General features: G+C 41.9%; 2 protein-coding genes across 5 annotated transcripts; both read left to right on the top strand.

Moving 5' to 3' along the window:
• Positions 1-8988: 8988 nt before the first annotated feature.
• Positions 8989-15163, top strand: Gstk1 (glutathione S-transferase kappa 1). Of its 2 annotated transcripts, none has more exons than XM_010607667.3 (8): positions 8989-9175; positions 9677-9758; positions 9956-10084; positions 10348-10448; positions 10576-10611; positions 12624-12740; positions 13065-13158; positions 15072-15163. In XM_010607667.3, the coding sequence occupies exons 1-8, from the start codon at positions 9104-9106 to the stop codon at positions 15134-15136; spliced, it is 696 nt and encodes a 231-aa protein (XP_010605969.1). In that variant the 5' UTR covers positions 8989-9103; the 3' UTR covers positions 15137-15163. The 2 variants fall into 2 exon arrangements, with proteins under 2 accessions (XP_010605969.1, XP_010605970.1); XM_010607668.2 differs by lacking the exon at positions 15072-15163 and adding an exon at positions 13471-13641 and having other exon boundaries at positions 8990-9175.
• Positions 15164-24439: 9276 nt separating this feature from the next.
• Tmem139 (transmembrane protein 139) lies at positions 24440-26322 on the top strand. 3 transcript variants are annotated; one of them, XM_033764485.1, is made up of 3 exons: positions 24440-24578; positions 25424-25694; positions 25903-26322. In XM_033764485.1, exons 2-3 carry the CDS (start codon positions 25441-25443, stop codon positions 26303-26305), a joined length of 657 nt encoding a protein of 218 aa, XP_033620376.1. In that variant the 5' UTR covers positions 24440-24578; positions 25424-25440; the 3' UTR covers positions 26306-26322. The 3 variants fall into 3 exon arrangements, with proteins under 3 accessions (XP_033620376.1, XP_010605966.1, XP_033620375.1); XM_010607664.3 differs by having other exon boundaries at positions 24440-24942; XM_033764484.1 differs by having other exon boundaries at positions 24440-24942; positions 25409-25694.
• The last annotated feature ends 77 nt before the right edge of the window (positions 26323-26399 follow it).

Here is a 26399-nt window from a genome sequence, read left to right as displayed (position 1 = left end):
TCACAAGAGCTTATGTGTCTAGGAAATACACGCAGTGGTATTTATGTCCTAGTGTATCACAGAAATCAAAGGACTGTCCTAGTGTATCAGAGAAATCAAAGGACTTCTAGAGCCAGATCACTTGATTTCAGTGCCAGCTCTCCAACTTGCTCTGTTATCTGGGGCAAGTCTCAAAACCTCTCTAAAAAATAAATTTATTTGTCTAAAAAATGAGAGCTAATAATAGGAACTATTCTATGGGGCTGTGGTAAGAATCAATTGAGTCAATAAAAGGTGCTTAAACAATGCCAGGCCATAAGTGCCTAGTGGTGGTAGCATTGTTATCAGTACAATATGAATGGGGGAATCAAGGATGAGGAGAAAAATAAGGTAAAAATGTGTGTGGATAAAGTGAGCTGTAAGTTAAAGGGGATCACTAACACCACTCTATACCAAAAGTTAAACACACAGACAGACACGCATGCAGTGTTCTTCCTGCTCAAGTTTACAATATGGTGGAAGATATGGATGACTTCAATGTCATATAGGAAGGTCTCCAAGTTAGGACACAGCTGTGCCTTTATCTTGCCTGTATGACGTGTGGCAAGTTAGATTCCCAGAGCAGTGACCTGTAGAAAACACCCAGACCCTAAGACTGTATTACCAAGGCTCAAAGGCCCCAAGAGGCCTCACTATACCTTCACTATGATGGAATCTTCTTTGAGGATAGTTCTGTCTCTAAGAACAGTCCCCCTGCATATCATCAGTCAACCCTGTGCATGTTAACTACAGACTGACAACATGTCTTCTTACTGGTTTGTTCAGCAGGGAGAGTGAAGTTGTCTCTTTGGAAATCCTCAGCAAAGGAAGGAAGCAGAACATGGTAATCACACAAAATCTTGAAAGCAGAAGGGCCTGATGACTGCGGTGACCTTTAAAATCAGAAAAAAAAAAAAAATAGCAGCCAGAGGCAAAGGGTCCTTTGAGCAATTGGCTCATAAACCCAACAGTCATCCCACATGCTGTCATCAGCACAGTGCTGCCAGCTACCAGCTGCTGTGTTAAAAAAGAAATCCAGCAGGCACAAAGATTAAATCACTAGCTAGAGAATTATTTTGTCCTAAGAGATTGGTTCTCTGTCCAAGAAAGGAGATTTGATCACTGAAGAGTTTGCAAATCCCAGTTGAAAATACTTGCTAGGTTTGTTCATTTTTCTCACAGAAGAAGCACAAAAATAAAAATACGTAAGTGGCCAGGAATTAGCTTAGGGCTTGACCTCAGAAGCAAAGGAAAAAAAAAAAATAACAACACAGGCACAAACCTCATGGACAGAATCGAATGACACATTGTCTAACATTTCTGAAACCAAGATCAGGTAGAGGAAAGTAGACATGGTTTATTCTTGGAAAAAGACAATTCCAAATGAAGGAAGAAGTCACCAAAGTTTAGTGTTGAGTCCTCCTAGATTACCTTGAGATTGCAAAAGCTCAGCTCCCCCTCCACCACTGACAGGCTTTATGACTTTGTACAATTTCCCTATCAATGAAATGGAGATGCTGGTGCCAGAACCTACCTGAACAGACACTTTGGAAAGTTTGTCAGTTTCTTAAAAAGCTAAGCAACCTTTTTATTAGACCTAGTAATTCCATTACTTGATATCTACCCAAAAGTAATATAGACACAAATCCACAACAATGCTGATATGCAAATACTCATTAATGGCCCCGTTTGTAATGGCCAATTGAAAACACCCCAAATGTCCATCAGCTGCCAACTGGATAAGCAATATGTGATACACCCATTAAACAGCATACTTTTCAGCAAAAGAAAGTGAAAAGCTATGGAAACATGCTACAATATGGATGAACTTCAAAAGCATTATGGCTAAAGCAAAAGAAGCCAGATACAAAATATTATATATATATATATATACATATACATATCATGATCCCATTTATATGAAAGGCCTACAAAAGGAAAATTTTAGAGACAGAAAGATAACTGGTTTCCTTGGGCCAATAGTAGGACTGACTGCAAACTGGCACAAAAGAACTTTTGAGAACAGTGGCAATGTCCCAGAATTGGCTCTTGATGGTTGCACAACTACATAAATATACAAAATTCACTACATTTACAAGAGATGAGGTTTGTTGGTACATAAATAAAGCTGCTGAGAGTAGCTGGATACAAGGTCAAAACTCAAAAATCAATAGCCTTCTTGTACACAAGTAACAGACTCACAGAGAGAAATTAGGGAAACAATTCCTTTCACAATAGCATCCAAAAAAATAAAGTATCTAGGAATCAATCTAACAAAAGAAGCAAAAGACCTCTACACTGAAAACTACAGCACTCTGAAAAAAAGAGACTGAGGAGAACATTAAAAAATGGAAAGATACTCCCTGCTCCTGGGTAGTAAGAATCAACATAGTGAAAATGGCCATACTATCAAAACTGCAATACAGATTCAATGCAGTGCTGATTGAAATTCCAGCACTATATTTCACAAAACTAGAAAAAAGAATCCAAAAATTCATTTAGAACCAGAAGAGACCTAGAATAACAAAAGTCATCCTAGGCAGCACAGACATGGCAGCGGATATAACAATTCCCAATTTGAAACTATACTACAAAACCACTGTGATAAAAACCCCATGGTACTGGTAAAGAAACAGACCTGAGGATCAGTGGAACAGACTGGAAGATACAAAAACAACTCCAGCTGTACTCAGCTACCTCACCTTTGACAAAGGAGCTGACCGTCCTCACTGGAGGGAAGATAGTCTCTTTAATAAATGGTGTTGGAAAAACTGGATCTCAATCTGCCAAAGATTAAAACTAGACTCTTATCTTTCACCATGCACTAAACTACAATACAAGTGGATTAAAGATCTAAATATTAAAAAAGAAACACTAAACTTGCTGGAAGATAAGTTAAACAGAACTCTTGAAGACTTTGGCATAAGAAAAGACTTTATGAACAAATCCTCAGTAGCACAGGAACTAGCAGAAAGAATCAACAAGTGGGATCTCATCTTATTAAAAAGCTTCTGCACTGCAAAAGAAACCATCAACAGAACTAACAGACAACCTACAATGTGGGAAAAAAATTTTACCAGCTGTTCCTCAGACAAAGGACTCTTATCTAGAATATATAAAGAACTCAAAACTATTAGCCCCCCCAAATATAAAGACCTGATTCAAAAATGGGCATCTGAAATGAACAGACATTTCTCACACAAAGAAGTAAAAGCACCAAGTAAATATATGAAAAAATGTTCCACATCACTGGTCATTTGAGAGATGCAGATGAAAACAATGCTGAGATTCCACCTCACTCCACAAAGAATGGCTGCTATCAAGAAATCAAACAATAACAAATGTTGGCAGGATTGTGGAGAGAAAAGAACCCTTCTCCATTGTTGGTCGGAGTGCAGACTGGTGCAACCACTATGGAAATCAATATGGAGATACCTCAAAGAGCTGGGACTAGAGGTTCCATTTGACCCAGCCATCCCTCTGCTGGGTATCTTTCCAAAAGAATTAAAAGAATCATATCACAGTGATATGATTATAGCGGCACAGTTTCTAGTAGCTAAAACTTGGAAACAGCACATTTGCCCATCAGTTGGAAACTGGATAAAGAAGATGCAGTTTTTCTAAAAAATGGAATACTACTCAACCATAAAGAATAAGAAATTAGATTCATTCATAAGAAAATGTATATATATTGAGGATATACTCCTAAGTGAAATAAATAAGTCACATATGTGTAAATAGCAAATAGTTTCTCTGGTGTGAAAAACTGTAATAGTACATAAGATCCTAATGACATGAATGACAATGTGAAATAGGAAGAAAAGTGCTAAAGGTGTAGGGAAAGTGGGAAGGGTAGGGGAAAGGGAATAAGGGAAAAGAAAAAAATATGAGAAAATGAAAAAATGGAAATAAAGTGTTTGTAAATGGGGAGGGGAGGATGGGTTGAAGGGAGGGTAGGGACAAGGGGAAAAAATGAGAACCAAGACCTGTCGTGTAAAGTTACAAGATCCCAATAATGAATGTAACTGTACTGTATACCTAAAATGTACCAATAAACTCAATGAGAGAAAAAAAAAAGTTGCTGAAACAAACAGTACCTGCTCATTGGATTGTTATGAAAATTAAACAAGTTAATATTTTCAAAGCTCTTAGAACAGTGTCTGAAATGTAATAAACTCAATGTGTTTTGGCTAAATAATAAAAATATATCTTTGTGGCTGAGTGATTCATCACAGGAGTAAATTACTGGTAGCTTCTGTATGTTTTCTGCACCACAGGAAACACTTTTTAGTACTTAAGCATACTTATACAATGGGATTCCCTCTCTTCTATAAAATATGTTTACAAAATCACCCTAAGTTTGAGGTCATTCATGTAAAGACTAACACTTGTCACACAAGCGAGCCTCTACATGCCCTGGCTCCAGTTTCCTCTCTTTCACTGTCCTCCTCGAAATCCTTCTGCTAAAAAGAACTCCTCTCATTACCTCAAGACTCCAGACAATGGGCTTTTGGCCCTGATGCTAGCTCAGTATGCTCCACCTGCTCCCTCTAATTGACATAGATTGGACGTTTGTGTTCCAGCAAGATTCCTCTATTGAAATCTTAACCTCCATACTGACATAGTTAGGTGAGACCATTGGAAGGTGACTGGTATAGACCCCTCAGTAGACAGCAAATCTGCTGGCTGTTTGACTTCCTAACCTCCAGAACCATAAGAAGTAAAATTCTGTTGATTATACACCACCTAGTTTATGGATCGTTTAATAGCAGCCTTGACTAAGATATTCTGATGATGTACTTCCTACCCACCCTTCAAGTCTTCATTTAGGGTTACTTCTCCCAAGCACCTTGCCTTGGATTTTTTTCATCATTCTCAATCCTAACACATGCACATGTGTGTGTGCACATGCGCACACACACACACACAGACACACACACACACACTCACACACACACACTGCACCGTTGATTGAATTTCCTAAGCAACTTTTTTTCTTTTTTTTTTTTTTTTTGGTACCAGATATCCAACTTGAGACCTTGTGCTTTTGAGGCTGAACCACTGAGCTAAATCCCCAGCCCTGCTAAGCAACTTTTGACTCTATCATTAAAGGATTAACTAAATGCATATATCCCCAAACATTCAGCATAGTATATGAGACAGAAGGGACAGTCGATAAAGACCAGTACACTGGCTCTCAACAGGGGATGATTTTGACACTGCCAAGAGTTAACTGGCAATTCCATCCCTTAAGAAGCTCTCTCTTGACAGTTTTCAGTCAATCCCTGCTCTCACTGACAGTCTTAGGAAAGACCACTGATATCTTTTCTGTCTCTTCTGGAGATTTCACGTAAATGAAATAATGTAATATATAGTCTTCACTCATTGAGTATAATATTTGATTATCACAGGTAGTGTTCAGAGGGCTGCTACTTGCTTATAGTGGAGAGGACAGAGATGCTACAAATATCCCACAATAAATACAATGGCCCCCACAACCAAGAATTATCCAGCCCAATGTTCTATAGCACTAAGGATGAAGGATATAGCACAAATGGAATGAATGAAGCTTTAAATAATGAACAAATGAATCTTTTCTTAGACTGAATTTAAAGATTGTTCTCACTGTACTTTTAAATTTTCAAACAATGTTTGAAAATGTTTCTACATTTCTTCCCATCTTTGCATTATTACAGTGAAATAACTGGGAGAATTAACTCATTAAGAGAAAAAGTTTCTTTATCTCAGTTTCAGAAATTGAAGTTCTAAATTGGGGAGACCATTGCCGTGGGCCTCTGGTGAGGGTGCTGGATGGCAAGGGTGGAGAGCACATTTTGAAGCAAAACAGTCACACCTTGAGCGAGGAAGCAGAGAGTTGAAACATAGGATCCTGGTCTCTTGAGGCCACACCCACCTAAGAGCCTTCTGCACTCCCACTGTCACCCTTGACAAAGCTTTTGACATGTAGGCCTTGGAGGAGACAATTCCAAACTATAGCATCTTCACACATTTGAACTCTCTTTCAAATAATTCAAGATGGGATATATGTCAGGATTATTATACTGGGGAGGGGAGGCCCTTTGAAGTTCTACACAGGTTCCCTCCAGACATAAACCTGAGCCAGTGATTTTTCACAAAACAGAAGAAGAGAAAGAAGGAAAAGAGGGAAGGAAGAAATGGTGGAGGCAAGTAGAAAGGGAGGGAGAGAAAAGGAAGAGAGAAAGAAGGAAGAAATGAAAGCAAGAAGGAAGGAAGGGAGAGAATGAAGGAAGGGAAGGAAAGAAGGTATTAACAAAGCTGTTTTTTAAGTCTGAGAAATTAAGAAAAGTTGTGCATAATCCCTAAAAGAGCTATTGTCACTTTATTTTCTTTTGTTTTTGTCCATGTGCACACATATTTTGCAAGACTATATAATTTCAGCATTTATTAGCTATTCTTGGTTTCAATGTTATCACACTGGTATATTCTCAGGAATTGTGAGATGTTCCATGTAAATTTGTTATTAATCATATTTAAAGTAACCCGATTGCTGAAGTTTGTTCTTAAATATAGCATGGTATATCCAAGATAAGAGCTATAATAATGTTAACTTCATTCTCTTGCATTTTTGTATGATTTCTTAAGTGAAAAAGCTAGCATGTGGAATTTCACACAACCTTTGGTAAGCCTCTAGAAAAATGTCACGCACTGAGAACCAGGGATGTAAATATGCACTTGCATCTTGGCAAATATTAAACCTTAACACCATGTTACACACGTTGCTATGTGGCCTCCATAACTGACATTTTCCTTAAATCAAAGTAAAATGCACAAATTACAGTAAGTCAAATAAATAATAATAACTGGAGAGGGTGAAGGGAGGGCAGGGACAAGGGCAAAAATGAAAACCAAGACTTGTCATGTAAAGGTAGAAGATCCCAGTAATGAATGTAACTGTACTGTGTACCTAGAATGTACCAATAAACTCAATAAAAAGAAAAAAAATAATAATAACTGCCCTCTAATTTCCTCCCTCTTCTGCCAGCGCAGACTCCTAAGCAAAATTTTTCCCTTTATTACTTTTTCCTTGCTTTCTCCTCCCATTTTTGTTTACTCCATTTCTTTCTGCTTCTTTCATATCTGTCTTTCTGAGTAGATTATTTACTCACATAGATTAAAAAATATTAAACCTTATATACAGCAAAACTCTCCCACCTAGCCCGTCCCTCAGCCACTTAGTCTTACTCCTCAAAAGTAAACAATTTGTCAATTCTTTGTCTCCACTCAGCAACATCAAGAAGCATGTATGTGTATGCATACACACACACTTAGATTATTTCAACCCTTAAAAAATAATACTATTTGTACTTTGTTTTTTCACTTATTAATATATATGATATAAACTGAGCGTGGTGGCACACACCCATAATCCCAGCACTCTGGGAGGCTGAGGAAGAAGGATTCTGAGTCCAACATGGCCAATTTAGTGACTTACTAAGACTCCGTCTCAAAACAAACATTAAAGGTTGGGGGGAGTGCTGGAGGTATAGCTCAGTGCAAAGGTTCCTGGGTTTGATCTTAGTACTGAAAACACTGGTATGAATACCTAATTACGTAAATAATTTGTGCTGCTTTGGATCTGAAACATTCCCTGAAAGCTCATGTGTGGAAAGCTTGATTTCCAGTACAGCAGTGTTCAAAGGTGGGGTGTTTGGGAGGCGATGGGATTTGAGTGCTGTAACCTCATCAGGGGATCAGTCTATTGATGAATTTATAGGTTGTTGGGAAGTGGTGGGAACTTCAGGATGTGAAACCTGATTGGAGAAACCCGGTTACTAGGAGTGTATTCTTGAAGGGTACTTTTTATCCTCGGCCCTTGCCCTCTCCCCTTCCCCACTTCCCGTCCTCAATGAGATGAGCCCCTTTCCTCAACCACTGCTCTCTATCATGATGTTCAGTCTCTCCTTAGGTCCACAGCCATGGAGCCAAGCAGCTATGGACTGAAACCTCTAAAATCATGAGCCAAAACTAATCTTTCTTTCATGTTGATTTTCTCAGGTATGGTATCATAGTAATGGAAAGCTAACAAACACAATCCAATATCAACATTAAAAGTTTCAAAATCCTTTTCGAACTTTCAAAATATTCTAAATATTAGTTATAATAAATATTCTAAAATATTCTAAATATTGAGTTGTCCCATAATGATAGTTAATAGTTCCCAGTATACTGCTATTATAAACAATACTAATGAATAATCCCACAGGGAGACAAGCTTATGTCCTCAACACACCTGCAGAGCTGATAAATACAATACCACGCAAAGCTAGCGTCCAAGCAGGGACCGCAGTTTTAGAGGTTATCAGATCAGCTATAAGATCACTGAAGTACTCATATTCAAGAAAGCCTTACGTTAGTTAATAATGGCCGCTAAATGTAAGTTTTTAATCCAGGAGATTGTTATTAGCTATCATTGTTAATGTCCAATTGTCCTTAATTTATAAGTTTAGCTTTGTTGTAGGTATATATAGGAAAAAATATAGTATAACGTATGTCGGGTTCGGTATTATCTGTGATTCCAAGCATCCAGTGGAGAGGATTACTGTATTGATTGTTACGTAAGTCCCACGGAACACAAGAAAATGTGAAATTTGGAACTTCTACCCAGTCCTAAGAGGTTCGTGCAACTCCCAAGAAACAATAACAAGCAGGCCCTTCCTTATTGCAAGCCCTTCCTTCCTCACTATGTGCTGAAGTGCTTAAGTTCCAGAGAGGTTTAGAGCCATCTAGTTTCTTGCAAAGGCGCAAGGCTAAGTGAAATGTACTGCAAGCATCTCAGACCACGCTGTTCACCCCAGACTCCACCTCAGCAGAACAAGGACTCCAACCCGAAGTCCCCCCTACTTCCTGAACTGGACGCCGAGCTGCGACGTCAGAAGCGCAACTCCCCGCAAGCCTGGTGTCTCTCCACCGAGGCTGCGCGGCCGGCGCTGGGGGCGGGCCCGAGAGAGGAGGCGGGATCTGCGGGTCGGGGAGAGGTGGCAGAGACCAGGACCGCTTACTTTACCTTCTCCTTCTGTTTTCGCTGCCTGCCTGCTGAGGCAACATGGGGCCCCCGCCACGCACTCTGGAGCTCTTCTATGATGTGCTGTCCCCATACTCCTGGCTGGGCTTCGAGGTGATGCGGGGGTGGGGGGAGCCGCCTGGGCCTGGAGGGCGAGGACATCGGGGTTGAGTCTCCTATTCCTAACGCTGCCGTGGGGCTACAACAATCAGAGTATAAGGGACTGACCGTTACTTCGCGCTTTTGAACTGGTCAGAGTCGCCGGCTCCAAGTGGAGACCTTGTCTCCTAAAACAGTGCAGCCTTCCCACGGTGGTGAGAAAGTACAAGGGTATCCCCAGAGAATCAAGGAGATGAAATGCATGGCCACTTCTCGTCCAGGCCCTCGGCTGGCAGTTTCTGCGGCTGAGGTGCAGAAGCAAAGTTCCTGAAACTGATTGTAGGCATGGAGAACAGTGTGTCCTTTTAAACCAAACAGCCCAGACTGCCCTTATTATCTTACTCTGCACTTAGAACCTCTGGCTAATTGGCTGCCAGGAGAGGCGTTTTCTGTCTTCCAGTCTGACACGTGGTTATTCTGTTTTGTTTCTGTTGTTGTTTTGCTTCCTCGGGGTAGGTCCTGTGCAGGTATCAGAACATCTGGAATATCAAGCTGCAGTTGCGGCCCACCTATATTGCAGGGATCATGACAGACAGCGGTAGGCAGGGAGAAGCATTTGGGGTAGGGCTGGGGTAATCTCATCTCAGGGGCCACCAGAAGCTGTCCTCAGCTGGTTTTTATAAGGGCCCCTGCAGCTGATACTGTAATTTGCACTCTGCCTGAGACCAAGGCAGAGGTCCTCCAAGCCTAGGACCCTTAGTTCTTTCAACAGCCTGTCCAACTCTCCACTGCCAGGAAACAAGCCGCCAGTTGTGGTTCCTCGAAAAGCCCAGTACATGATAAACGACCTTGGACGCCTGAAACAGCATTTCCAGGTCCCGCTCAGATTCCCCAAGGATTTCAACTCTGTGGTTTTCAAAAAAGGTGAAGAGAGCAGGAGAGAGTGAGCCAGAGGGTTTGGGAGACTAACTTGGTGCAGCCTGCTGGGGAATTTTAGGACCTGAGCAGAACAAGCACAGGGCTGTGGGGTCAGAAAAAAGGGGTTAAATGGGACAAGTTGGTTATGGGAAAGAGGTGAAAGATAGCAGGCAGCAGAGGCCAGAGGCATATCAGTAAGGAGGAGCTTGTTCTCAAGACATCCAGATACAAAGACAAGAACGCTACCTCTGAGTGCATTTGTCCTGCAGGAAGTTTGTCTGCCATGCAGTTCCTCACTGCTGTGAACATGGAACACCCAGAGAGCCTGGAAAAGGTGTCCAGGGAGCTATGGATGCGCATCTGGTCACGGGTGAGGGCTGGGTTCTGGGAATCCACTGAGAGGGACCCTGGGTGGCCAGAGTAACAGTCCTGCCTTCCCTTACTGTCAATTCCCTGTCTCTGCTATTCCCTTTCTGCTAAGTGTCCTCCTTTCCCAGGATGAAGATATTGTGGAGTCCCAGAGCATCCTGGCTGTAAGTGACTGGGCCCCACCCTCAGTGTTGTCCCAGGGATCTATCTGAGAACAGCTGGTGTTGAGAGCAAAGAGAACAATAGCTCTAATATTGCATGAAAAAGCTCATAGTGATTTGTGGGGAAAAATGTGTCAGAGAGGACAAATTACTGAAAAGCCAGAATTAAGAGAATACTCAAAACAGTATGTTAGCAGGTGGGGATGTAGCTCAGTGGTAGTGTGTGTGTAGCATGAACAAAGTCCTGGGTTCAGTCCCAGTACCAAAAACAAATTAAATCTCTCAGCTGAAAAAGGAAATGCAAAATAAACAACATATGAGTAAAATGTAGTTGATTGAAAGAAGTCGGTGGGAGAGAGAGAGAATCACAGCTAGATCCCCAGGTGCTGAAGGATGGAGTGTTCACAAGTCCCCAAAGACTCCAGCACTAAACTCACCAACAGCCAGAGATTTAGCTCAGTGGCACCACACCACCCTTGCAAGCACAAGGTCCTGAGTTCAATCCCCAGTACCAGGAAAAAAAAAAACAAAAAACACCAACAAATGTATATTAGAATGCAAGAGATTTTTAGAAGAGGCTCTAAAAAGACAAAAAGATAAGTGACAAGTGTCAAAGTGAGAAAAAATGGAAAATGCTCTCAAAACACTGAATCGATGCCATACAGAGATGGAGGTTTAAATAAGACATCCTGTGGGGTTAAGAAAATTCAGTTTAGGGCTGGGGATTTAGCTCTGCGGTTCAGTGGCCTGCCTTGCAAGCACAAGGACCCGAGTTCAATCCCCAGTTCCCAAAAAAAAAAAAAAAAAAAAAAAAAAAAAAATTCAGTTTATAAACAATAGTTGAAGCACATTCATAGTTAATATATGAAATGACAAACCACACCAGATTTCAGTGTTGAAAAGCCTGCCTACTACAATCTAGTGTCTTTGTTCCTACAAAGAAAGTTTTTGGCCTGCTGTTTTGCTTAATATTTAAAAACTCAGGCTGGGGATTTAGTTTAGTGGTTGGTTCCAGCACCTGTCTCACAAGCTCAAGGGCCCAAGTTTGATCCCCAGTACAAAAAAAATGGGCCAGGGATTTAGTTTAGTGGCGCCACACCTACCTTTCAAGTGCAAAGTCCTGAGTTCAATCCCCAGTACCAAAATAATAATAATAAACCCTTTTTCCATGACACTTTCGACTTTCTGAAAGTACGATTCTTCGTTTTGACATAGTTTTCTACCCAGTGGCCTTATCTCTGCTGACTTATCTGTTCTATTGTTGGCCGTTTTGTCTGAGATACAATTCTCCCATCTCTCATTGCCTGTCAAGGCAATGGCTCATTACCATGGACTTTGTGGCCTCCAAATGTGCAGCAGTTCTCAGCAGGGCTATCCATTAACATCACATGTCCCACCTGGTCCTACCCCAGACTCTGATGTGATCATTCGCTAGGGATGGCCTGCATATTAGGGTTTTTTAAAGTTCCCAGGAGAGTCATATTCACCAGGCTTGAGGACCACTGGTCCCAATCTTTAATGGCCTCCTTTAAGCCAAAGCCTTTACCATTCTCTTGAAGCCAGGCAAGAGGCTGCTACCATATCATTGTGTCAGAGTCCTCCAGAAAGTCCATGGAAATTAGAACTCAACCCTTGACTTGAAAAATGAGGTATTGAGGAATTCTGAGAAGTAGGAAAGCACCCTGGACTTGAATTTTAGAGACTTAAGAGATTTGTACCTCTGCACAGGTAGTGTGTCACCTCTGACCCTTCTAAGATGCCCTCTGGTGTTCATTTCCTCTGGCTGTGACTCTGCCCACTGTTCTTTCCATCCATTTCAAATTTTGAAGAAAGGAGAATTTCTCTTGACAAGGATAGACTGTCATTACCATAGACTGTGTCCTGACAAGGATGCCTGGGTGGGCAAAGGCATTGCCAGGAAAACTTGGAAACAGCTAAAGAAAAGGCCAGAGTTTTCTCCTGAGCTCCTGCTTCCACAGTGCAGACAGAGCTGTGTCCCCTGCCTATCCCCTCAGGCAGCGCAGAAGGCTGGTTTGTCTGCAGAGAAAGCCCAAAGTCTTCTGGAGAAGATCTCCACAGCACAAGTGAAGAACCAGCTCAAGGAGACCACTGAGGCAGCCTGCAGATATGGGGTGAGCAACTCTCCCTGTATTCCCAAGTCCTGTCCCAAAGACCAAGACAGTCTCTTCGGTAAAGGGCTCTGTACTCGTGCCCAAAAGCCCTGCTCATGCTTCCTTCCCAGCTCTCCCAGATAACTCTTCTTTTCTCTTCCTCTATCTGAGCCAAGAAAGGAGGGAAAGAAAAGGCAGAGCCTCAGTGTCACAAGCAGAGAAGGCACCTCAGTCCATGTTTGCAAACACCTCTTTGGCAGCTGGGCTGCTGTGACCCCAGTCACTTCTTGCCTAAAAGCTCTCAATCCCAGTCTAATAAGCAGCATTGCACTCTGCTTTCTTTAGGCTTTTGGGTTGCCCATCACTGTGGCCCACGTGGATGACCAGACACACATGTTATTTGGCTCTGACCGCATGGAACTGCTGGCGCACCTGCTAGGTACGTTCCAGTTTCCACCCCGAGCTACCTTAACCCCCACCCCACCCCCATCATATCAGCTGACCAGAAGCAGGCATTCGGAGCAAAAAATATTCTTGACATTTCCCACCAGAAAACTGTATACAGCCAGTACTGCTCAAGGTTTAATGGGGAGGAGCCACCAGGTTCCTCCAGGAGAAAAGGAAGTTTCAGCAAGCTTCTTCCTTGAAGTCAAGCAGAGCTCCTTCTAGAAAACCCCTGGGTCCTATGGGGATACCCCTACTGCCAGCACACTGGAGAACAATATGTAGACATCTCTGGTTTTTCATCCAGGAGAGAAGTGGATGGGCCCTGTGCCTCCCACCCTCAATGCCAAACTTTAAGACTGACTGGAAGAAGCAAGCTGTTGGTAGAAACAAGCAAGCCATCTGTTCCAGGCCCCCAAATTTGTCAGTTTGATAGGGGGTGTCCCCTGCGGCCCTGGGGATATCTCTTTCCTGCCTGTCCCAAGGATGCTCTGGAAGGGGTCTACCGTTAGCTGTGGTTGCCTTTACATCTGAGCTTCACAAGTGCCTTATGGAGAACCCCAAACTCTTTGCCACAAAATAAACCTAATGCCATTAGGCAAAACATTTCTGGGTCAGTCTATCCTGGTGGTGTTGGTATGCTCTTATTCCTAGTCACATTGTGTCTGCTCTCAGGATTCGCACAAAGAGCCTTTTCTAGATTCAGGCCACTGTGAGGCAGCTGTGTGGCACACATGGGAAACAGTCCCCATTTCTCTCACTGTTTTGGAAATGTTTGTCTCTGGGACAAAAGATTAAGCCCCATAGACTTACTTCACTAACAAGTTTGCCACTTACTATCTCTGACCAGCCACAGTGGTGGGGAGGACAGTGGTTCGAGCAGCAGAGGGAACCAAAGAAAGGCCCAGCCTGTGCCCAGATGTTTAGACCAGGTACAGCCACTGGACCAGAAGAACCAAGGCAAGACACAGAGCAGGGAGATGGCCAGCTGTGCTCAGCCTAGGCCACTTGCTCACCCCTCCATCATCCCTCCCCTTACCCACCATGCAGATCCTGAGAACAGCCCTGGGCCTCTGAGCCTAGCCTGTATGACCCTGTTTCCTTCCACCACCATAAATCTTTCCCATCCCCATGGTATTTACCCAAGTCCCTGCCTCTCTCTATGCCCACAGTGAGTTAATCAGAGTCCTTTGGGTTTCACTAGCTTTCTGGCTTCTTTGAAACCACTCTTCTGAAGCTGAGGCCACACTTAGACACCTTTTGGGAACCAGGTACACAGCTTTCCACAGGGCTGGGAGCCTTGAGAAGCTAGCATTGGCCTCCCTTTGCCTCCTCCCTCTGGCCCTTCCTCACCTCATATCCCATATCCCCCTTTTGTCCCTAGCACTTTCCTCTCTCCTTTCCCATGTTTCCTGCATCTTCTGAGAATTAAAGTCTTCTTTAGCCAGTTTCTGTGAAGTAATACCAAAAGTACATATCCAGATTACTCCCTTTTTTAAGTGAGTTTTGTGATGTGTATGCTAACATAAACATAGGGGAAAATGTCCAATCTTTATAGCCATGAGGGCAAAATAAAATAAAATGTAGCTTCTTGTTAATCAGAGCTTCCCAGAATGGAAACTGCATGGTGAGTGCAGTTGTATTAATAAAGGTGGCTGCCTCTGAACTATTTGTGCTTTTCCAAAATTGTGATGACTTAAACTATGAGAGCAGAATAAATAAATTATGGTACACCCAGGGGATAATGTCTCACAGCCATCAAAAATTGTGTTTGTAAAGAAATTTTAAGAATATTGGAAATTCTTAGGATATAATTATGATGGGAAAAAATTAAACTCTATGGTCGATCTCAATATATCAGCATAAAAATACAGAGGCCATTAATTTTAGTATATTAATTCTGTACAGTGTTGCTTAAGGCTGCATGTGGAGGACCCCACCCCCGAGGAGAGAAAAAGCCTTCTGGACCTTGAGGCAAATCAGGGCTCTTCCTAGAAAACCTGTAGGTCCTGTAGGGCCACTCTGCTGACAACATACCAAAGAACAGTGTGTAGATGTTTGTAAATTATCCAGGAGAGAAGTGGGTGGTCCTGTGTCTCCATTCCTGAATTTAAGACTAATTGAAGAATTTAAGACTGAATTCCTGACTTTAAAACTATCCTGCCAACTGTTGGTGTAAATAATGGCCAAATAGGGAGTCAACACAAATGTCCAACAACAGACAAATGGATAAAGAAAATGCAGAGTAAATATATCATGGAAAACTCTTCAGAGTAAATATATCATGGAAAACTCTTCAGCCTTAAGAAATTCCAGCTGTGTGTGGTGGTGCATGCCTGTAATCCCAGCACTCAGGAGGCTGAGGCAGCAGGATTGCCACAGGTTCAAGACCAGCCTGTGCTACATAGTGAGCTCAAGGAGAGCCTGAACTATGTACTAAGACCCTGTCTCAAAAAAATAACCAAAAAAAAGGAAAAGAAATTCTATTTGCAACATTATGGATGAGGCTAGAAGACACTATGCTAATTGAACTAATCCACGTCTAGAAAGGTAAACAGCACATGATCTCACAGGTGGAAACTAAAAAAGTCAAATTTAACATAAGTAAAGAGGAGAATGGTGGTTACCAGGGGAAGAGGTGGGGGCTGGGGCAGGGGATTAGGAAGATGTTGGCCAAAGGGTACAAAGTTTCCATTAATCCTGAGGAGTAAGTTTTTAAGATCTGCTGTACATCATGGTGATCATAGCTAACAATATATTGTATATTTCCAAGTTGGTAACAAAGATAAGAGTGATAAAACTTATTACAGTAAAAGACACATTGCCCAAAAAAATGGGATAAGTGGGTTCAAAATATTTTGAGGGATTAATGGCAATGTGTCTTGTACTGTAATAAATGTTTTACTAAAATATTCATTGCATTTTTGAACACCCCCTTGTTGAATCAAAATGTTTATGGCAATTTCTGTCAAATAAATAGATTACATGGGAAGAAAGTGTTTAAATGTGAAGGGGAAGAAGGGAGGAGAGAGGGAGAAATGATGAATAAACAAGAAAAAAGGTGAAAATAGGAAAAAATGGAAACAAACCTGTTGTACAGACGAGGGGGCTTGAGGGGGAATGGGATAAAATAAAATTTATCAAATAAATAGATTACAGTGTGTCTTTATCCACCTTATTGTCTGGATCTGGCACCATGTGCTTCTGACTCTTCCCCACAGTCAAAGTGACCATGAAAGGGAAATGTTTTGAATCAGTTCAGGACATCAAGACAACCACAACAGCACAACTCAAGACATGAAGGAGGTCTTCCAGAACTGCTTCAGAAACTAGCACAAACGATATACTGAATGTGTTCAAAACAGGAAACATTTTGAGAGAGATCAATGGCAATGTGTGTTTTACTACAATAAAAATTTTAAACATTCAACATATTTTTCATTACACCTTATATATTAAAGGTTCTCGTTACATAAAAGTGATAAGTGAAGTGACGGACATGTTATAAGCTCAGTGGCATTTCCATAACATACGCATATACATGAAAACACTCTGTGCCCATAAACACGATTATGCCAAAGATCAAATGCTAAATTAAAAATAAGTATGACATAAGTACTGTCAGGAAAAGAGGGTCATGAGATTTTAACTGATATTCCACACTTAACACCCTGTCCCCACTCCACTGTGCACACAAGGCCACCTTTATAGGCTTGGAATTACACGTTCACACAGAGCCTCACAACTGACTTACCACTCACTAGCTCTACACTGAAATCCTTTCTAATTACTTGTGGAGCTGCATTTTCATTTTGCAGTGGACTCCACACATCACGTGGACAGGCCAGATCCTTGAGCACAATGTACATTTTGAATAAAGGTTTCTAAGGAAATGGAGCAAATATTCTCCTTCTAGTATCTTCCTGAAAGTGTTAAAGACATCATATTACAGTGACATGTGCATACTGCCAACACATGAAGTAAATAAAAATTAAATACAAATAGAGCAAATGACAAGGTGAGAGAAAATAAAAAGAAACAGCCAGCAAAAAGAAGGCAGAGATAGTAAGAGCAAAAGGAGAACGTCACAAAGTATTTGAAAATTGGAGTGGAGATTCCAGGAAGTGGTGCTGCTGTGAGGGGTACTTGGTAGTTAAGGTGGTAGACAGGAGCATGGGGCCCTTACTTATATTTTCTTTCAACTGCTATTCCCAGGCACAAAAACAAGCAGAAAGAAGCTGCCCCTCAGGCCCTAGGAGAGAGGCCAGGAGGACTGGGAGGCCAGCTAGGTTCTCAGGCACTGCCCACTGCTCTTCAGCCCAGCCCAGGGAGTCCTTTCCAGGTCTTTGGAGGAGAACTAAACCTCCCACCTGCAATCAGACAAATTCCCTTCTGTTTTTTTATTTTTCTATCATTTTAGGTGCTAATTTATACAGTTTGAATTTTGAAAGCAACTTTAAATAACATGTAGTGTAATTCTATTTTCCAGATAAAGATTAATTCATCTATAGATCTAGAGTTACAACTTTAAGATAACAGAGACACATGATATTGATGTATTTACAACAAGAGTAATATAAAGTCTGCAATTAGATCAGAGTATTTGCCAAGGTTATCTATGGTTGGTAGAGCTACACTTTATAACCTTCTTTATAACCTTTTTTTACAGTATACATTTATTACTAATGTTTTTTTTTAATTGAGGACAAATAAAATGAGGCCCAATAAATTATTTTTGTTTGTCTTTGTTTTTTGAGACAGGGTCTCACTGTGTAGCCCAGGCTGGCCTTGAACTCATGTTGATCCACCTGCCTTAGGCTCCCAAAGGCTGGGATTGCAGGTGTGCACTTCACCCAGCTCAGCTCCATAGATTCTTACATGAAAATTATATATCATTTGCATGTAATATTTCACTAAAAAAAGCTAAGAAAATTGAAAAATGTTCTAGTTTTAATTACAGACACAAGCTGGGTGCGGTGGCACACGCCTGTAATCCCAGCACTTGGGAGGCTGAGGCAGGAGGATCAATGTGAGTCGAACCAGCCTGAATGGCATAGTAAATTTAAGGTCAGCCTGAACTAAATAGCAAGACCCTATTTAAAATAATAAATGATAAATAATAGATACAGTGAAACTATAAATAAAATTATTCTTTTCAAGTTAAAATGAAGATATTAATTTATTATAAAAGAGAAACATGGGAATTATTTACATAATGGAAGATTTCCAAACTGCAATGGAAGGGGCCCCTTTATGTGATGCCATTTCAGTAGTGATATATTTCTACACTAAATAAGAAATTTGTATTCATTAATTCTAATACTTATTTGTTGAAATGTGTATTTATTAATTCCAATCCAATGCCTATTTGTTGAATCTTAGTTTGAAATAAATCCCTGATATGTAAATCTACATATTTTCTGAAAATATTACCATCTCTAAAGAAATAACCCTAATTCTTCTCAACCAAATCCTTGCCCTGGGGTGTGGTTGCTTCTAGCTGGCATCATGTTAGAAAAGATCTGGAAAGGGTAAAGGAGGTGGGGAAACAGCTGATGAAGGAGATTCAAGGGGCAGAAGATTGTGAGTCACTAAAACAGTATTCCTTAATTATCAATAAATGATAGCATGAGTACTTATTCCCTAGTCATGCCTATGACTAAGACAGGCATCAAAAAGAGTGCAAATAAACCCTGCTCTCTCCTTGAAGCATTCCAATCCCCACCTACCCTTCCCAGCAGTCACCTCTGAATCCCAGCACACTTTGCCCCTCACTCCCAGCACTTGGCATTTTGTACCCTGTCTTTTAATTCCTTGCAGTGATAATGGCTTTCTGGACTGTAAACTCCTTGCCTCTGAGCTTCATCTCTGATCCATTGTAGCTAGTGTAGGATAAAAAATTTTTGACTTTAAATCACTTACTTGAGCTCAAAGAAACATACCATCAGGTAAGGAGAGTTGGAGTATGAACTGCTACAACTTCTTTGGTGGACAGTTTGGCCATATCTATTAAAAACTTTAGGCCTGGCATGGAGGTGTATGCCTGTAATCCCAGCATTCGGGAGGCTGAGGAAGGAGGATCGCAGTGAGTTCAAGGCCAACCTGGGCTACATAGTTCAGGGACAGTATGAACTACAAAGTGAGACCCTGCCTCAAAAAAAAAAAAAAAAAAAAAATCAGGCACACACCTGCAATCCCAGCACTTGAGAGGCGGAGGGAGGAGGATCACAGTGAGTTCAGTCTGGATTTCAGTCCCTGTTTCAAAAAAACAAACAAACAAAAAAATTTCATTTGGAGGAATTTTTTCCTATTTCAACATGTAAATAAACACAAAGTCATATATAAATAGTAATTGCAAAATCATGAAAACAATATAAATGGTTACTGTTTGGAGAATCATTGAATAGTTGTTCCCTGATATAGAATAAAATCAAATATATATTTCAATACATAAATATACTTAAAACATGGAAAGAAAACAAAGTTTGCCTGTGGAATTGACTGAGAAGGAATATGAGGGTCTTTTCTGGGTGATAGTAATATTTTGTGTTTTAGCTGGTTTTCGAATCATGAAATTGTATGCTTTTGTCAGAACTCAAGGAATAGTACACTTAAAATCTCTGTGTTTAAACAGCAAGCCAGGCTTGAGGAGTAGCTAAGTGCAAAAGCCCTGGACTTAATCACCAATACTGAAGGAAAATATAACCTATGTGTTCATTGTAGGAAGATTTTATTTCAAAGGAAAAAAATTAACAGAAAACAAATATAGAATTGTACTTTTGTGCATGCTGAGGTAGGGAGAAGTGTATTGATGTCTGCAGACTCCTTTGAAATGTACCAAAAAGAAGATGCACTAGTGATAGAGGGATAAAGAGATGACAGACCAGTTATAAAGCAAGTGTAGTATAATGCTAACTGTAAAATTAGGTGGTGGGTTGCCAGAGACTCCTGCAGTAAGTCTCTAGTCTCCACCTGTCCAGTGTGTGACTCAAGGTTGAAGACAAATTTAAGACAGAGTTAAAAAGAAAGTGTGAACTGAGACAACCAATGCTCCTTTGGCAAAAGGCACTGGCGTGCCTCTTCCACTGAATTTTATTATTCATCAATCAGGGTAAAGGTGCAATATGTGTATAGATGTGCAGTATGTGAAACTGCCGTGGAAATAATATAGACAAGGCATTAAAGAGAAGTCAAAGCATTTTCAAATTAGAAGCAAGATGGACAAAATATATGGTTGTAATTGGAGCACTGTCCTTCAAGCTATGAAGGCAGTAATTGTGGGAATGGAATTTGGGTGCAAGTACTCTGACCTCAGCTATAGCTGTTATCTTCTATGGGCCCCACATCTTTATAGGCCATTGCTCTGGTCTTGGCCATGGCCCTTAGCAGGGAGGTCAGTTAACCTGTGCCTTACCGCATTGCTCATGAGATACTTCTGAGAGTCACAGAGCTTCAGTCAGACTCGCTTCTTAAAGTAAAGCCAATCAAGGGATTTAACTCTTTGCAGCCTGCACCACTAACAGCATGTTTCAGGCATAATCAATATTGTGAGTTCTAGCAGTGGGTATAAGGATATTCACTGGAAAGTCTTTCTGCAATATTTTAATACTCAAAAGAAAATAGTCTATACATGCTGATACACTGCTCTACACATATTGATAAAGGATCATCTCCAATATATATTGTTAGGTGGAAAAATCAAAACATAAAGCAATATTATGGCTTGCTTCTGAGGGTATTCAGGAAGTCCATTTGGATGACTCTGGCATATTCAGGACGCTCTGGGTGGGGTGACGGTTTACACAGAAAACCAGAAACTAATTCAGGAGTATACAAGACACTTGCTTTTTACTATTATTCTCTTAACTATTAGCTTTTATACCATAACTATAGATTATTTTTAATTAACTACAATAATTATATTTTAGTAATATATTTAATTTTTATATTTTTAAAATATTGTACCTACACATTGATACTCTCTTACTGTCTCTAATCACTGGGTATTTTATCTCTCCAACCGTATCACAACACCCCGAAGACCAAAATCAAATGTGTCATCTCTCCCGGGTAGATACACTTAGAGGTTAGCACCTGACTAGCACAATGTAAACAATTGATCCACAGTGCAATCAGCCGCAATAACAGGACGGTGCCCCCTGCTGGTGCCACACAGATGTACCCAAAGTCTGGCTGTGACTGCACGCAGTTAAACTGAAGGAGCAGAGTAGGAAAGGGGTGCTAAGGAGGGAACACCAGAGGAATTTCACAGGTGTTTTGTTAAACCATCCTGAGAGGGGAGACAAAGTCTTTGGAGAGGAAATGACACATGGTTAAGAGCAAGGTCTCTGAGCTTGGATAGTGGGTTCACCCATATTCCTTGTTTCTGATATTATATTCATAAAATGGACATAATCAACATAATTACCTATTATATTATGCATATTTTAAGTTACTTAATTTATGTATTAAGCACAGTAAAGCGGTATATAACCAAACACCCCACACAACTATAAGACAAATCCAGATTCAGAAGCATTGAATCACATATGTGGCCATAAAGAAAAGCACACAGTGGGAAACCCCCCAAATCTCACAGTAAGTCTGGTATCACCTGTTTTCTTTATTGCTGTGCCCCCCACTCCTCCCCCATCATCCCCCAAGATGAGGTGGCAAGAGTGGGGAGAGAGGCATGCATCAGCCTCCCACAGGTGTGGCAAGGGCAGGCAAGTAGAAAGTGATTGATTTAAGTGGTTCACTCGGGTTTTATTAAGGACATTAAGTTGATAAAGACAGAAAAGAAATTAAATCCCTTGGGAAACTGCTATCTGTATTCAAAGCAATAGGAGCTTCCATGTTGCTTGTCTCTCAACGATGCTGTATCTTAGAATTCTTCCCCCTCTTAGAATTCATCATTCAATCCAAAAAAGGTATTAGCTGACTCTATAAACAGCTTATTGAATTTATAAGCAGCTTTATCGAGCTATGTTTACCCTTTTAAAGTATACAATTCAGTGGAGTTTGTCCTGCAAGCATCACCACTATGTAATTCCAGAACACCTGGTTAATCCACAAAGAATCCCATCAGCAATTACTCCTCAGTCCTCCCTAACCCAGTCTGGCCTTAACAACCACTGTAACCCACTTTCTGTGTCTTAACAGCAGCATTTTTAATGACCAAGAAAATTAGATGAAATAAGCTCATAAGGATATGCTATATTCAGTCAATAAAAATATTGCGTGGTTCTCAGAAATTACTATAATAGGGTTGGGATGCAAAGGTCAGTAGTAGTGTAGGCTTAGGGTATGCAAAGCATTGGGTTCTATACCCAATACCAAAAAAGGAACAAAAACAAATACTAAAACTTAGGCTATGTCAACAGGTAAAATATATACTGCATAATGTTTAAAACATTTTAAAGATAAAAACCAATGAGTATTCTCTGATCTCAACCAGAAGCAAGGCCCACAAAGAATTGTAAAAAGTTTAAAGGGCCACATTAGAGATAATCACAAATCATTTGTTCTTTAGCTTTTAAACATTTTGTAATATTTTTTAACAAAGGCAAAATTCAGAAATCAATCTAAAATTATTGGGATAGAGAATACATTAAAGGGAATGGCCAGCAGGCAATTCAGCCTGATTTGATCTGCTTTTTATCTCAACTCACAGATCTCTTTATTACACCTTCCTCCAGCAACCAAGAGATTTAAACTACAAAGGTCCCAGCTCTCCAGGACAGCACATTGTGCTGTGCTGCCGACATTCAGGCCAATGCCCTTTTGCCCCTTGCCTCCTAGCCTACCGTCCCCACTCTTTCCTCACTCACTTTTCAACAAGTCTCCCTAGCTTATCACACATGCCATCAGTACTTGGCCATTCTCTTCTTCTCAGATACTAACCAAAGATCAAAATCCTAGCCGGGTGTGTTGGCGCACGCCAGTAATCCCAGCACTTGGAGGCTGAGACAGTTGGATCACTGAGAGTTCCAGACCAGCCTAGGCTACATAGGGAGTTCAGGTCAGTCTCAACTACATAGTAAGACCCTGTCTCCAGAAGAAAAAAAAAAGAAAAAATCAAAATCCTGATTCCAGCCATGCTTTCCCTCATGAGTTGAATAGTAAGGAGATTGGTGGAAACAAAAGAACCACCAGCTAGCTCTTCTCCCACTCATTGCTTCATCCCACTCCATGCTTTGTGTAGTGACATACTTCAAGTAGACACCACAGCCTGTCGTGTCTCTTCCCACTCTGCACGGCAGCCTTCGACAGAGTGTCGTTGCGACACCCCATCACTACCCACAAATGCTGCTACAGACATGTTCATTCTCACTTGCCTCTCACCCTACACACACACACACACACACACACACACACACACACACCAGAAAAAATTTCCACACACTGTTGCAGTGGCCCTGGCTAGGTTCCTATGACTGTCATACTTGGGGACACCGGATTTATGCGCGCATCTGTCTGCACCTCCCCTCAATCTATCCAGTGCTAACACACTGAAAGGAGAGCCCAAACTCATCTGGCCCAAGGACACAGTACACCTCTAGTCACTCTTCACCTCTCAGCACCTCGTTCCACAGCCCCACAACTAAAGAGTAGCTCTGGGACCATGGAAGACAGGAAGACCCCTTCAAGGGTAGCTTCTAATAAAAGCAATGACTCTATTGAGCAGATACTTACCCAGTGTCAGGAAATACATAGGTTTCAGGGATTCTTAGACAACTGAAACCAAACACTTGCCTTGATAATCTCACAGTGGGGAAAAAAAAAGAAGAAAAACAAAAAAAACAGAAAAGTACTATATACCCAGGGACTCACAGAGGAAACTAGGGATGCCAGGAATACACTGGGCAAAAAGACCCTACAACAAGGGCCTTGAAGATGATTTTTGAAGAATGGAGAGTTAACTGAGCCAGAAAGCATAAACAGACACACACACACACACCTCTAACAGATCTGCAGGAAACTGGGACTCCACAGAAATGGCAGCAGAAACAGGACAGACCACTCCCTGCCCACATCATGGTTCACTGTGTGCAAGGCCTGGGTGAGATCTACAGAGATTAAATAAGGCACTTCCTCTGGCCTCTGCTTCCAGTCAGCTGCGAGAGTCAGGTACAAAATAAATTACGCACATTGAAGATTGTGACTAACCTCCAATGCTGAGAAAGGAGAGGGAAAGGTTAATTGGAATTCAAGTCCTAAGTACAAGGATCATTACAAGTGGAGAGAGCCCTCCCACAAGGACAGAGGAGTGAAAATAGAGGTGGGGCAATAGGAGGAGGCCATCCTGGAAGACAGAAATGAGGAAGAGTGGGCAGGACAGGGATTGGGCCAGTAGGGGTTGGGGCCAGTAGGCTCCGCCCCTGCACTCCCCGTGACTGCTTTGGTCTGAACCAGGTGAGCAGGAACTCCTGAGACAGGCAAGGAGCAGGTTGGGAGGTCATGCAAGGCGGGCTGTGTGCCTCGGAGTTGTTGCTGTGTTTCTGAGAAAAGCCTTCCCTTGCCCATGGGCCTCCCAGACTGTGTTGGCTCCTGACAGAAAACTGGAAATCTGAGTTAGTGAATTAGAAGGCACTTGGGTGAGGAGGCACATCTCGCAGACGTAGGGTGTAGAAAAGGTCAGGAGTGATCCGGACCAGGCTTTTGTAAAACCTAGCATAAGTAGTTGTCTTTGAGGCCCTGTTCAGTCGGTAAGCAGTTTGTCGCTCCAGCCAGAGAATGGACTAACTGTAAGGGAATCAGAAGACACAGGGCTCACAGGGTAAGTGACGCTTCAACCCACTTCTCTCTCTTCAACCCCCTTCTTTCTCCCAGGGCCAGTCTGAGGGCCTCCAGAGGGAGAGGTAAAGGGTGGAGGTTCAATCAGAACCATAACAAGGAAAGGGAAGGCCCTCCCCCAGTCCCTGGATTCCAGAGATGCCCGTGTGCGGAGGCCTGAGGCAGGTGACAGGGGCTTGATCTGGGATCCTGGAAGGGAGACTGCAGGGAGAAAGACAGAGGGAGGCAGAGCCCTGACACAGTAAATTCACATAAGGGCTGGTAGTCAGAACTCTGGACTGCTTTCCCAGCTTTTCCACATATACTGATAACCTAGAGTGAATTATGAAGCTGGTCATTTATTTGATTTGATATTGAAGAAACAAAAACCCAAACAGAGGAGTAGAATATGCTTACTTTGGCATCTAGCACAGCTGTGATGTCAACTGCTAGTTTATACACAACAGCAGTGTGTCTTTTTGCAGGCGCCCCGGGAAGGGCCATGGTGCCAAGCCAGTTTTGGGGGAAACTGAAGAAGCCATTTCTCTTCCTGAGCAGCGCCTTCCTCCTCCTGGGCCTGGCTTTGCTGAGCATACGGCCAGACATCACCCCTGTTGCTTATATCTTTCTCATCTTGGCTGGTTTCTTCTTGTTTGGGTGCCTCCTGGGTGCTTTTCTGGAATGGCGCCTCCAATCAATGCAGAGATCAATGCATTCACTTCAGACTGAGAGCCAAGGAACCTCAGGCAGTGGACGGTGAGTTAAGGGTGGGCAGGATGACCTGAATACACTTGGAGCCTGTTATCCCTCTATCTCTCTAGTCTCTCTGTATAGACTCTGCTTTCCTCTGTCACTCCCGTCAGGAGTTAGGGCCAACAAAGGGGTCTTTTGTGGATAGTGTACAGGAAGAAGAAAAAGAAGTCCTTTCAGGAATTCACTAATGACCTTATTTCTCCTCCCTTAGAGACAATGCAGCTTTTGAAGTACCATCCTATGAAGAGGCAGTGGTGAGTTCAGAGTCACAGAACTGCCCCCAAGAAGTGGATCAGCCACCACCTTACTGTAGTGTTGTAATCCCCTCAGGACTGGAGGGGGAACAGGCTCCCCAACCTGAGAGGCCCATGACAGGCAGACTGGAAAATAGTGCGGGCTCTGAGGGGACCGTGACCCAGGGAGGAAACCATGGAAGACCCCTTATTAGCCTTCGGCTTCGGGGACCACGTGTTGCATCCACTGCTCCTGATCTGCAGAGCTTGAGAGGGCCCCCCAAATTGGAGCCACTTACTCCACCCCCTACTTATGATGACTGCTTTGTTCATCCTAATGATGATAACGTTTTCTATGAAGACAGCTGCACACGCTCCTAAGCAACTCTCTCAGGACTTCCATCTCTCCACAGTAGATCCACTGACTCATTTGACCAGCATTTCCCACTGTCAGGAACATTACTATGTGTCAAGA

This window comes from Fukomys damarensis, unplaced genomic scaffold (assembly GCF_012274545.1).
Source record: "Fukomys damarensis isolate Sample0158 unplaced genomic scaffold, DMR_v1.0_HiC HiC_scaffold_16, whole genome shotgun sequence".
Lineage (NCBI taxonomy): Eukaryota > Metazoa > Chordata > Mammalia > Rodentia > Bathyergidae > Fukomys > Fukomys damarensis.
This window is presented reverse-complemented; position numbering and strand designations above follow the sequence as displayed.

Bases quoted from the DNA above. Each gene is read 5' to 3' on its own strand.
- Gstk1 (XM_010607667.3), top strand. From the start codon at position 9,104: ATGGGGCCCCCGCCACGCACTCTGGAGCTCTTCTATGATGTGCTGTCC. The intron at 10,449-10,575 runs GTGAGGGCTGGG...CTCCTTTCCCAG, and splicing joins GGATGCGCATCTGGTCACGG to GATGAAGATATTGTGGAGTC. The intron at 13,159-15,071 runs GTACGTTCCAGT...AATTCTGTACAG, and splicing joins ACTGCTGGCGCACCTGCTAG to TGTTGCTTAAGGCTGCATGT.
- Tmem139 (XM_033764485.1), top strand. From the start codon at position 25,441: ATGGTGCCAAGCCAGTTTTGGGGGAAACTGAAGAAGCCATTTCTCTTC. The intron at 25,695-25,902 runs GTGAGTTAAGGG...CTCCTCCCTTAG, and splicing joins GGAACCTCAGGCAGTGGACG to AGACAATGCAGCTTTTGAAG.